Source organism: Nannobrachium achirus (assembly GCF_963921795.1).
Source record: "Nannobrachium achirus genome assembly, chromosome: 18".
Lineage (NCBI taxonomy): Eukaryota > Metazoa > Chordata > Actinopteri > Myctophiformes > Myctophidae > Nannobrachium > Nannobrachium achirus.
In genome coordinates this window covers 55,291,804-55,304,437 of record NC_137825.1, presented here as the reverse complement: position 1 = coordinate 55,304,437, position 12,634 = coordinate 55,291,804, and the positions used below count along the sequence as shown (strand labels likewise).

General features: G+C 41.0%; 1 protein-coding gene across 1 annotated transcript in view; it reads left to right on the top strand.

The window, feature by feature from the left end:
* LOC308303195 (actin-binding LIM protein 1-like) overlaps positions 1 to 12,634 on the top strand; it is a gene marked incomplete at both ends in the record, with an annotated part of 95,873 nt that overhangs the window by 57,573 nt on the left and 25,666 nt on the right. Inside the window, one exon of the mRNA XM_080747519.1 lies at positions 11,656 to 11,743. Within this exon, the coding sequence (XP_080603645.1) occupies positions 11,656 to 11,743 (88 nt within the window). The remainder of the gene's footprint in view (positions 1 to 11,655; positions 11,744 to 12,634) is intronic.

Sequence of the window (12,634 nt, the reverse complement as noted above, 5' to 3'; positions counted from 1 at the left end):
TTCAACACAAAATGCTGTGTTCAAGTTCAGGAGACTTCGGAAAAAAGCAATTTACCTGAATGCTGAGTTCTGTTTCCACTAATTGGTGTTAATAAAATGTTGCCTTCAATGCCTTGGCTCCAAGTGTGGCTATGCGCCTTATTGTCCCTTTAGGATCCTTCTGCCGTGGGCCGGCAGAAGACTTAGGTGTGCGTAGCATTCCTGTGCACATCCTCATCATCCATCTACTACTACAATTCTTTCTTATCCCATGTTAAAGCCCTACAATAATATCCTGTTCAGAAATATTAAGGCCATGTTATCCTGGGTAATTGTTTAATCAATCAGTAAAGTTCAGTACTCACTAATAGGTAGGTTAAAACACAGTTTGCTTTGACACATGAAGATATGATCATACGGTGTGACACTAAATCATTTGGTGTGACATTCCAAATAGTGAGAAATCATACCTTTATTAATGATTAAACCAAAAAAATGTTTATGGATTACATAGAGAATATTATCAGGAAGAGTCACAAATATTTGTGTAATTTTAGAGAAAGTTTTGACAGAATACATTTAAAATATGTTGTAAGATCATGAACATGGGCCTCACACAGAGTGTCGATTATGAAAAAAATATACAGATATAATTAATTTTCAAAAAACTATAGTGGATCACTGGTTAGTTATGATAAAGGACTTTGATAAAGTGAGTAACTTAAGAAAGATGTACTCCATTTTCATTTTATGAACAATTATTTTCATGTCACACCATATGACGATTTTAGGCACAAGTACAACAAACTGCTGAATAAAGTCTGATTCCAATAAAATATCTAAAAACAAAATGTATTTCCATAAGGTTGAGAGTGAGTAGAACAAAAGTAAATAACTTTTATGCCTGCAATTTAAAGTTTTTTTAAAAACACATTTTTTGGGGCGTCACGTCACTGACCCATATACCCTTTATATAGAAAACCTGGACAGACCGACATTTGCTTATGTAGGCCTACCCATTTCATGGGTCTGGCAATCATAAATGTTTTTCCCTTTTAAATTGAAGATATTAAATAATATCAGTTTGGAACGTTGTGTATTTGATAATATAGCCTCTTCTGCATTAATACAAATTCCCATAACATTTACCAATGTATCCTTTTCTATGATTAACCTATTATATAACATTTATTGTGATATCACAATAACGTCATCTCTCAGATGAAGTTTAATTGGTTAATACTAATGGTGTATATATTGAGAAACACATTTAATAAAGCTTTCAAAATATTATATTAGAAGATATGACATAGGGCTTACATCATTCACAACATAAATAATAGATACAATTAAAGGTTAAGAGTTATTAAGTCATTCAATGTTGGAGGTAACCAGAATACTCCCAAAAGAGTGAGGAGGATCCAGAGCAACAGAACCTGGGTCAGGAGGCTCCAGAATTGCAGGCCTGAAGAGCTGGGCCCGAAGAGCCCGAAGAACTGGGCAAGAATACAAAAGAACCATAGACCCTTGTCAAGGAGATTCCAGAACCACAGACCTTGAGTCAGGATGTTCTAGAAAAAAGATCCTTCTTCAAGATGGTGGAGGGTCGAAACATAGAAGAGCATGGGTGAGGAGGATCCAGAGCAACAGGACCTGGGTCAGGAGGCTCCAGAAGAGCAGGCCTTGTATGTTCTGGAACCACAGACCTTGCAGCAACAGCTGTACAACCAAGTACAACAGCTGTCAGCTATGTTCAAGACCACTGACTTGACTGAATCTTTCAAGAAGACCTTCTGTAAGTGCCCGAACTGTCTTAGAAGATATCACTCTCTCTTTCTCTCTCTTTCTTAGATGGTAAATGGTAAGAGCCATGCTAATAGCCCTAAGAGCAATCAAACAACGAATCCATATAGAGGACGGAACCATCTCTGGACAGAACCAGCTCTACCACCAGAGCCAGTTAGGCAACCAGGGACCTTATTTGCCTCTAGATTTTGTTTATGACCCTATACTAATTATTTCGGCAAAGCCGAAGTATTTGAATTTCATACCACGATTTGCCAGGATCTGCCAAACATGACATTATTATAGGTATCACCTTCATGATCACTGTCCCAGTTTAGCCAGAAGGCCGGCAAGATGAGAGACCGATTGTACAAAATTCAACAGTAGTTGCAGATCCAAAGAGGAGAAGGAGGTTCTACTGTATTTTCGCTCCCATGAAGTGTCCAGGATATGGGGTTGGTTAGGCGTGGTAAAGCTCGTACTTCGATCTACATGATAATCATAAGCTGTTTATTTATATTCTTTGAATTTCAAAATTGTCTTGAGCTGGATATTCTCTATAATACATGAAAACAAACCACACTTTTAGACAGGGCCCTGTGATTAAAGCGCTCTGTCTAAAAGTGTGGTTTGTTTTCATGTATTATAGAGAAATTCAAAGAACGTCCTGACCTGACTCCTGTCCTGTCCTGATCTAATACAATTTTGAAATTCAAGGTTAGCACCGCTCAATAGTTTTTTATGACGTATTTAGGCGGCCTAAACGCGTTCTAAATCAGAGTTAACCAATCGGGTGCCTATGTGACTATGACATCATGGACAGATCAACAGAATCGAAGTGTTTCATTGGTCTAGCGGACTCATGTCATCATCATTTGTGACATCATGGTTTTGGTAGAAAAACGGTCTATAGGAGCGGTTAGCACCGCTCAATTAGAATACTTGAGGATAGTGCATTCTAATGACCCTGAAAGGTCATGTTCAGATACTTTGAAGACAAAGTCATTCGAAATGACAAGTCTGGCATGTGGCAGAGTGTTATTTCTGTTGGGACGATATTTGATGTCTTCTTGCAAAATGATGGCTGTACTGTATTTTCGTTCCCATGAAGTGTCCAGGATATGGGGTTGGTTAGGCATGGTAAAGCTCGTACTTCGATCTACATGATAATTATAAGCTGTTTATTTATATTCTTTGAATTTCAAAATTGTCTTGAGCTGGATATCTCTATAATACATGAAAATAAACCACACTTTTAGACAGGGCCCTGTGATTAAAGCGCTCTGTCTAAAGGTGTGGTTTGTTTTCATGTATTATAGATAATACATGACTCATACAATTTTGAAATTCAAGGTTAGCACCGCTCAATAATTTTTTATGACGTAATTTAGGCGGCCTAAACGCGTTCTAAATCAGAGTTAACCAATCGGGTGCCTATGTGACTATGACATCATGGACAGATCAACAGAATCGAAGTGTTTCATTGGTCTAGCGGACTCATGTCATCATCATTTGTGACATCATGTTTTTTTTTAAGCGGTCTATAGGAGCGGTTAGCACCGCTCAAAAACACGAGGAGCTGGACGGGAGGTTGACGCCTCTATCTTTCAAATGGATAGCCAGGATAATCGCAGGATTATTTTGCGATTCACACCAGTGGGCGTCTTTTGAATGCTGCGGTGGGCGGATCGGACTATCACAACAAATGACTATCACAGCACAGACTATTACGAGATTTTGTTGGTTTGTGTACAAATGGAACCGAAATGGCCCATTTGGTTCCATGTGTACACTCAGAGTTATGGGAGCCCGTGGCCTAATGGATACCAAAACTGGGGGTCCTTGAAAACGTTTGAGAACCACTACATTAAATCATGGCTCTTAGGATCACCAGTGAAACGAGGTCATCGGAAAAACACCGCTCCATCCGCTTCCTGTTTATCTTTTTCACCGAATAATTGTCCACTTCTCCGCTTCCGTGTCTCGCTATGTGTCTCGCTAAACAGTGGAGTTTTCAATGATCAAATTATAATTTTTTTTCTCGCAGAAGCAGAGAAAGATTTTCGGTATGACAATATTCTGTGACTACTTGAAAAACTATGTTGCGGACAATGGTTAGTAGTTTGGGTAAATATGCTTGGCAGTGAATGAGTTAATAGAAAACTAACATTTCTCCTCCTGGAAAGTCAGCATGCTGAAATAGAAGCCATTGTTCTTGCATTGATACGAGAAAAAAAATCTGCAAATGACCAAACATGACGATGGCGCCGCTGGTAATTAGTGGAAGGCTACTCACACAGAGTGAGTAGACGGAAATGGTGTCGTATAATGAGCATTAGTGAGGACCAGTATTGAAGGTAGGGTGATTTTATTTAATTCAAATAAAAACAAAATGGGTCTGTGTTCTCTTGTATACTGAACATTTAGGACAATATGTTCCTCAAAGGCACAATTTTCAAGATGGCAGCCAGGACTTGGAATGGCTATAGGCTATGTCTCCAATACTTCTCTACCTCAAGGTGATTTTACAGTATTCACCTCTTGATATGCAGCTCTTTGTTGTATTGTAGCAGGTATGCTGGAACCAGCCAGTTCTATAATGTAATTATACATCAAAATGTCACAAAAGTTGGCCACTTTCCAAGAAAAAGTCAAAAGTGTGGGTATTTATAAAACATTCCGATTTCAGATAACATCGCTTCTTGAACTGGTACAGAATGATATGGATATACTCGTATAGCAATGTGTCAAAATGACCAATGCTTTTGATTTCACGTACTAAACCATAATGGAACATATACCCGATGTCTCTGGTTGACATTGGCACATTTCACTCAGGTTTTTTCATCTCACTCATGTCACTTTGTCTGCTGACCTCACTCAGCAACAAAATAAAAATAAAATAAACAAAAAATAAAATAAAACAATTCACAGGAGGCAAGCAGTGAGCACCCCACAATGTGCACTGCAATGTAGTTTCAAATGCACTACATTACAGATGCTTTTTTGAGAGTAAAAAACTAAAAAAGAAGAGAAGACATGCATGACATGCATGATCTGGGCAGATTGCCCCAGGAAATGTGTCAATGTGAACCAGAGACATCGGTATGACGGACGTGGTTGAGAATATTGATGAACGTGTTATTGTGGACACAGGCCTACTAGTAAGTTCAACCAGTGGGTTTCAACCCTTTTCATATCAAAGCCCATTATTCACCATTTGATGAGATTTAGCCTCTCTCAGACACAAAACTTTCAACATTCTATTTTCTTTGGATAAGATTTTGTCCACAATTCCAAGCTGTACTGATTGATGTGATAAAAATATTATATATATATATATATATATATATATATATATTATATATTATAAATTATATACACTAGAAATACTGTACTGTTCCTACGAAACAGTGTGGGCTCGCTCGTGACTATATTCTGCAGCGTGCTAACTGTCATGTGACGCTTTTGTACTGTCTGCGACGGAACTCACTATATATAAATAATGAAGATAACAGTGTTCTCGCCTTTCAGGCGAGCCCACAATAATGAGGATAACATAGTGTTCCCGCCTTTCAGGCGAGCCCACAACAACAAATGTCTGAATGGAGACATGTTCCCTTGACTGCATTGTCATGATGCATTAGAGAATTACCGGTAGCTCCTTGTTTGGTGAAAAAAGAAGGTTCTGCAACAAACAGTGATATTGGTTGAGGCTGATCAGAACATTTTGAATAGATTTCCTCACAGACACAGGGATGGACAGGGGAGAAAACATAATCCCCTGCCCTTCTGGCCTGGTTGAGATACAATTTGAATCTTAAAGGGGAAGACCACCCATTTTCAATATTGAAATATGTCATTAATGTACCTTAGAGGAGTTGTGTGGAAATAGAAAAAAAGTTCCCCCCATTCTGTGTTGCCTAGAACTGGATGTGGGGGGGGGGGGGGGGGGGGACTTTTTTTCTATTTCCACATAACTCCTCTAAGTCTAAGGTATATTAATGACATATTTCAATATTGAAAGTGGGTGGTCTTCCCCTTTAACCCAGGTTTAGAACTGTTTCATCGTAAATCCAACACAATTTTCTGCGTAACTTTAATGTAACTTTTAAATGCTGTTCTGCCTTTCTTGGCCAGGTCCCCATTGAAAAAAATGCTGCTCAGATCTAATTTGACTTTTTTTCCTGGTTAAATTAACGGAATATTCGGACAGATTCCGACAGATTTCCATAGCTAGTGTGGCTCAACTTCAATATAATTGACTAAATTCAATGATGGGGGCAGCAATCAGTGAAATATTATCAACAATGTATCCGAATCCAGACTTTTACTCAAACCATGGAATGACCAGCAGACCTTGGTATTTTAAAATGAAGCCAGCACAATGTTGTAAACATTACTAAATACTGGTTGGATGTTGTTTCAGAGGAGGGGTGGGCCTAGATGCTGTCATGTAGCCAAGCCCCTCTCATTCCTCCTCGTGTCCGAAAACATCTGGTATCGATAGTCCCTTGGGAGATGGACTGTTTGCCCTTTTGCATACTCTCAACCACAAGCATCCGTAGCATCCAGGACGTTTTATACATATCGTCGTTGTCGGGTGGAAACCTTGTATGTCCAAAACCGTTCGTTTTGTATTTATCATTTTAAAAATTATTTAAACTTGTGAAAAGAGTTTTCACTACTTTTGTGCGACGGCCTTGTATGATGAAGCAGGGCTTTACTTTGCGAAAGAACATACACATTTGAAACTGGGAGATACGAGGTTTCTGCCCGACAGTGACGATATCCGATTAATATATTATATGGCAGCATGTTGGACATCTAACAAGATAAGAGACTTGTAGCTATTCCAAAACTAGTTCAGCAGAATTCAGACACAATTGATGTCCTCCCTCTTGTCATTGATGCTGCAACACATCTGCTGGCAGACTCAGAAGTGCTGTGGTAGTGCGGTGGAGAGGTCTGCAGCTCTTTACAGTCAGAAAGTTATGCACATAACTGTATAGAGGGGAAGAAGAAAGGTACAGTAGATTGGAAGGGGCCATAGAGAATGTGATAGGGGCCAAAAAAGGGGAGTGGTTGTGGGAAATAGAGTCTTATTCTGGAGACGGAGGCATTCTGGAAATGGACATACTCTAGTCAGACGCAAGCTGCTTGTTGGAGGTAGGGTTATCTGTTAACAGTATTTGATTTACTTGGGAAACATTTTTTCTCCATCCTGATTTAATGCTGTATGGCATGGTTTTATTTTATTTTCTTTTTTCTTTTGTGCTTTATGAAGATAACGTTCAGTGTATTTATTTTTGGTATGTTAAACAGCTGTGTTCAGTGTAGATGCATGACAGTTGCACAGTTGACACATGCAGTACTCTGTGTGAGGTTGTTTATATCATATTTATTGCTTTTAACAGAGATAACTATTTCTGTTTTATTCTGGCACTGCACTTAACAAGCTGTCTGGAGTGATTGTGACGTCCGCTGTCTGCAGAATACAGTCTCTTAAATCAGTGTTTCTCAACCACTGTGCCTGGGGACCTTTGGTGTGCCCCTGAGAAGGGTCAAGTGTGCCCCTTGAAACTGCTTGAAAGCCAGTATCGTATTTATCATTTAAAAAAAGATTTAGACTAGTGAAAACAGCCGATCTACAAGCACACAACGCCTCGCGGTGCGAGGCGTTGTGTGCTTGTAGATCTGCTGTTTTCACTACTCTTGTGCGACAGCCTTGAATGATGAAGCAGGGCTTTACTTTGCGAAGAAACGTACAAATTTGAAACTTGGAAATTCAAGGTTTCTTTCCCGACAGTGACGATATTTACACCCCCGTATTATGTTTGTGTGCCCATGGATTCTTGGGACATGAAAAGTGTGCTCATGCAGAAAAAATCACACTCGTGTGAACTGAGCGGTGGTGTGTGTGTGTGTGTGTGTGTGTGTGTGTGTGTGTGTGTGTGTGTGTGTGTGTGTGTGTGTGTGTGTGTGTGTGCAACAGCGCCCCTCCCTTAACATGTGTGGTCAGAAAAGGTTACTGCAGGCTACAGACAGACAGACAGACAGACAGACAGACACGCAGACAGACAGACAGACCCACACACACGGCCACGTATAGGAGCGTTGTGACCACCGCTCAAAAAGGTTGAGAAACACTGTCTTAAATTAACATTAAACATAAAACAGAACACTGGGACATAAATCTGTTGCAGCAATGAGTAGAGCTCCTGAAAGATACCAACATCGAGGGAGTAATCCTTGCCCTGGACAGTTTGTTTACCAGAAGAAAATGTCCTGTTGTACATTGCCACGGCAACATGACGAAGGGGTGACGTAGGGTCACATCTGGGTGAAGTCATGCGTTTCTCAAGCATTGCATCAGACTGTGGTAGCAGGACACTGGCAATATGACTTTTGTAGATCCACCCAACACCTCTCTTAATTAGAACGGGTACACATTATTGTGTATCATTATTTTATGCTTTAACTATTGAAAAATAGCAGATATACAAGCTTGTAGATCTGCTATTTTTGAAAAAATCTTGAAAATTTGAATTTTGACCCGTTTCTATAAGTGTCTTTTGAATCCTTCTAAGGTTTTTTGAAAAAACCTATGTTTCTATGTCAGCAATCTGGCCAGCCATCGTCAAAGAAAAGGTCCCTTTCACTTAAATGGAGCTCAGTTAGTCTGTTCTTGAGAGACTACTATGTCAGTGGTTCTCGAACATTTTCATGTGAAGGACCCCCAAAACGATATGTATTTGGCCACTTTTTCAAAAATAGCAGATCTACAAGCTTTCAGCGTGGCACTCAGTGCCGCGCTATGAGCTTGTATATCTGCTATTTTTCACTGGTTAAAGCATTCAATAATTCTAGGCATAAATGGGTTAATATCTTCTCTGTTAGAGGAGTTGCTGGGGTGCTGTTGGGTCCATTTGGGTGTTGAGGTTGTGGTTTAGAGCAGGGGTTCCCAAACTTTTCAGGTCGATATCCGAAAGAGAGATTAGGCGTTTGCCCGGGACCTAGCAGATCTACAAACACTCTACAAACACACAGCGTGTCGCTAGGCGCCGCGTTGCGAGCTTGTATCTGCTATTTTCACTACTTCCTAATTATTATTTTATTTTATTATTTGTGGGATTTCTTCGATTTGCTTGTTTGTGTGTCTGTCTGTTTGAGCCCCGTAGCCAATCACGGGCGTCTAGGAAAGAAATGTGTACCGTTCCTGGTGAATTCCATCATACCATTTACTGCGACCGCTATTTAGTATGTGAAGCGGTACATCCTGATTCTGTCTGTCTGTCTGGACATGTACACTTTTTTTACGGTCTACGGGTTTGCCGCTCTGACATCATGCTCTGACATCACTGTGATGTCAGGGGAACCACTCTGACAGAATGGGTTTGCTGCTCTGACATCACGCGCTGACTTCACTGTGATGTCAGGGGAACCACACTAACAGAATCCCTTTTATGCCCATATATGGAGTTCCCTGATGTCAATATTAAGCCCATATCTAACAGGACTTCGTATGGGAATGCCCATACTGTATATGGAGGCCCCATCGGCCACATACCACACTAACAGAATCCATATATGGCCAAGACAGATTGCCAAGACAGCCCATATCTGTGTGGCTGGTTCTACAGACAGGGATCTCCATGTATGGGCATAAAAGGGATTGTATGTATGATGTCAGATCTTGTCATAGATGTCATAGGACTTTCACATAACGAATAACTGAGTAAGCATGTTTGGGCTCTCACAGCTTATCTCCATATACAGTACATGGATCTCCATATATGGGTACCAGGGGTCTCCATACATGGGACACGGGTCCGATATACATCACTGGCTAGACAGCCAAGACATGGCGCAACCTCGCCCTTTAGGCACATTTAATGATGCTCTTTTTTTTAATCTCTCTTTGCACTTTTTCGCACTCTATTTCTTTTCCTTAAATCTTTCTACGTCAGGGGTCTTCAACAGGGGGTCCAGGACCCCAGGGGGTCCTCAGAGTTACTACAGGGGGTCCTTCAAATCTTTGTTTGATTTTTTTTCTCCTTTTTTATATTAACCACTGGAACCCTAGCGTCCATATTCTGAGAACTTTAGCCAAAAATTGCCGATCTACAAGCTTGTGAGCTTGTAGATCGGCTATTTTTGGCAAAGAGCTTTGGTGTAGAGGGGAAAAAGAGCTGACTAAGTACAGAGTGAAAGGTCAAGTTTACCAAGTATTGACGGTTCAAGTGGTTAAATATCTGAAAACACAAATTGACATGAATCCAAAATACACTGATGATTGTGCCGCCAAACGATGAAACTGTATGGAATCTATGAAAAGGTTGTGGGGGTCCCTGCTTCATCTCCCTCTCAACTAAGGGGTCCCTGGCCTGAAAACGTTGAAGACCCCTGTTCTACATTATTTTTATTCTGCTGTTGTTATATGCTGAAGCATTGTCTGAAGAAAGCCAAACCAAAATATGTTTTACTCTTATGTATACCTGTACACAAGATGTAATAGTAAAGCACAACCTTGAACCTTGAACCTATTACATTTTGTGATGTCACTCCTGTCTGATTAGACATTATATTGTCCAATCAGACAAGCCCATTATTAACTCATCTAGTGCCTTTCGCGTGATGTCACGCGATAAGTACTAGAGTAAGTATAGTGCCGAATGCGTGATGTCGCGCGAAAAGTAATATATTACTGTAACGGCGAGTAAAAATACCTAGTACAATGGCCGACGCTCCGGAGACGAAATCCGCGCTGATTTGTCATCATCACGGCTCCACGAGCACACAATAGTCATCCCATAACATTGAGGTGGACGGCCGATCTCATCTTTAATGTCCATTATCTCAAAACAACACTTTAGAAGCGAAGATGGAGGCAGATGCTCGCTTATAAAACACATGTATAAACGCTCCTATGCAATCCAGCATGGCACCACGTAAACAATGTTCGGTTCCGTCGCAGGATCCGATGACGTCAGACCGGAAGTACTTCCGGTCTAGACTTCTGGCCTTCAAAATAAGACAATGGCCGTTAATGGGGCCGGGAGGGGGCACTCTGGACCCCCTAATCCGTTAATGTCCTGGGCTCTGGATGAGTTAAAAGGTATCCGGCCTTACAACCCAGAAAACATCAGTCAAAATGTTGACAAAAAGCAGGTTCACTTTGCTGGCAAAGACTTTCGGACCTTGAATGTGTTGCCTATAGCAACAACCTGGCCTGGAATTTCATCATTTTAGGGGCAAGGTCACCTGGCCTTTGGTGTTGTCCATTTTTTGAGGGCACAAAGGCCAAATGCTAGGGCAGGAAGGCCATCAAATAAAACAAGATTTTAGTCCATTGAAAGAATTTGTTGAATTTAAGGGTTAGGGATGATAACCTAATCTGCTGTGAAATAGATAAATGATGGTATATTTACAATCTGATCCATGCTCAGCCCAGCACCAATCAAAGTCACTGAATTGGTTTAAAGCTGGGGACTCAGGGGAGTTAAGATTTCAGAATCTCAACAAAAAAACAATGGTGTCTACATGACCAGAAAGAAACAGAAAGTGTTACAGTCAGCTGGGGCATTAAGGCCACTGTGGCCTCAGGTCATGCCATTGGTTTGAGGGGCACAAGGCCAAACTGAGGAGCAACGGCGGCCATGGCCTTCATGTCCTCCATGAAATTCCTGCCCTGGCAACAACATAAAAAATCATTTGATATATAGGCTATATACTGTGTGTATACACACACACACACACACACACACACACACACACACACACACACACACACACACACACACACACACACACACACACACACACACACATAAATTTGCGCATGTTAGTGTCTTCCATGCACTCATCAGAGGACTGCTTTATCATCCGCAGGCCGGAGACAGACACTATCACCCAAGTTGTGCAAGATGCAGCCGATGCAACAACGCATTCAGAGAGGGAGAGGAAATGTTTGTACAAGGTGGGTGTCTTCTTTGACAATGAAAGAACTAGTATCTCCAGCCTGGAACTGGGTTGTGTGTGTCTTTGCCTTGGCTACGTAATATACTGTAACTTGACTTCTTCTTGGTTGAAGTCTGTTACAGAGGTCAAAAAGACTGTAGGCAAGGGGTCCTGTATATGATTGAGAAGATGTAAGCATCCCGTTTTCATAGCATTTTTTTTTTTTTTTTTTTTAAGATTTGTTTTTGGGCTTTTTATGCCTTTATTCGATAGGACAGTAGACTGACAGGAAACGGGGAGAGAGATGGGGAATGACATGTGGCAAAGGTCGTCCGGATCGGGAATCGAACCGGCGACGCCAGCAGGCATGATAGCCTAGTTAGTATATGGTACGCGCCTAAGGCGCCTTGACCACCAGGCCAGCGGGCGCCCCTTTCATAGCATTTTTGACTGAATACTTAACACGCTGTGATACAAACTCTGGCCTCTGATTTCCACTGTTTGACTGGTATGTTATCCCATAGCCAGCAGCTGTATCTGAGAGCGCGCAGGGTCCTTTGTACAAAGAAGTTGAAGAATACATAACCCTGCAAGCCAAATGACAGCATGATGACATCCTCTGGTGACTTTGGTGACGTTCAGAACTATAGGCCAGATCACAGCCCATATGGGGAAGATCTTGACGTCATTACCAGGACGTCATATGGACATATGGATTGTTGTTATTGTTTGTAATGTTAGTTGAAATATAAGCATGTAAGGTTATATTCTCAGACATATCTGACTAGTTATGATATTTATCTGGCCTCGATCGGACCCTCTCTGATTAATCCAGGATGTCCGTTTTCGTGGGCATGATTTATGTTGGTTGAAATCAGGTGATATAATAGGCCAGCTCTGACTAGTCATG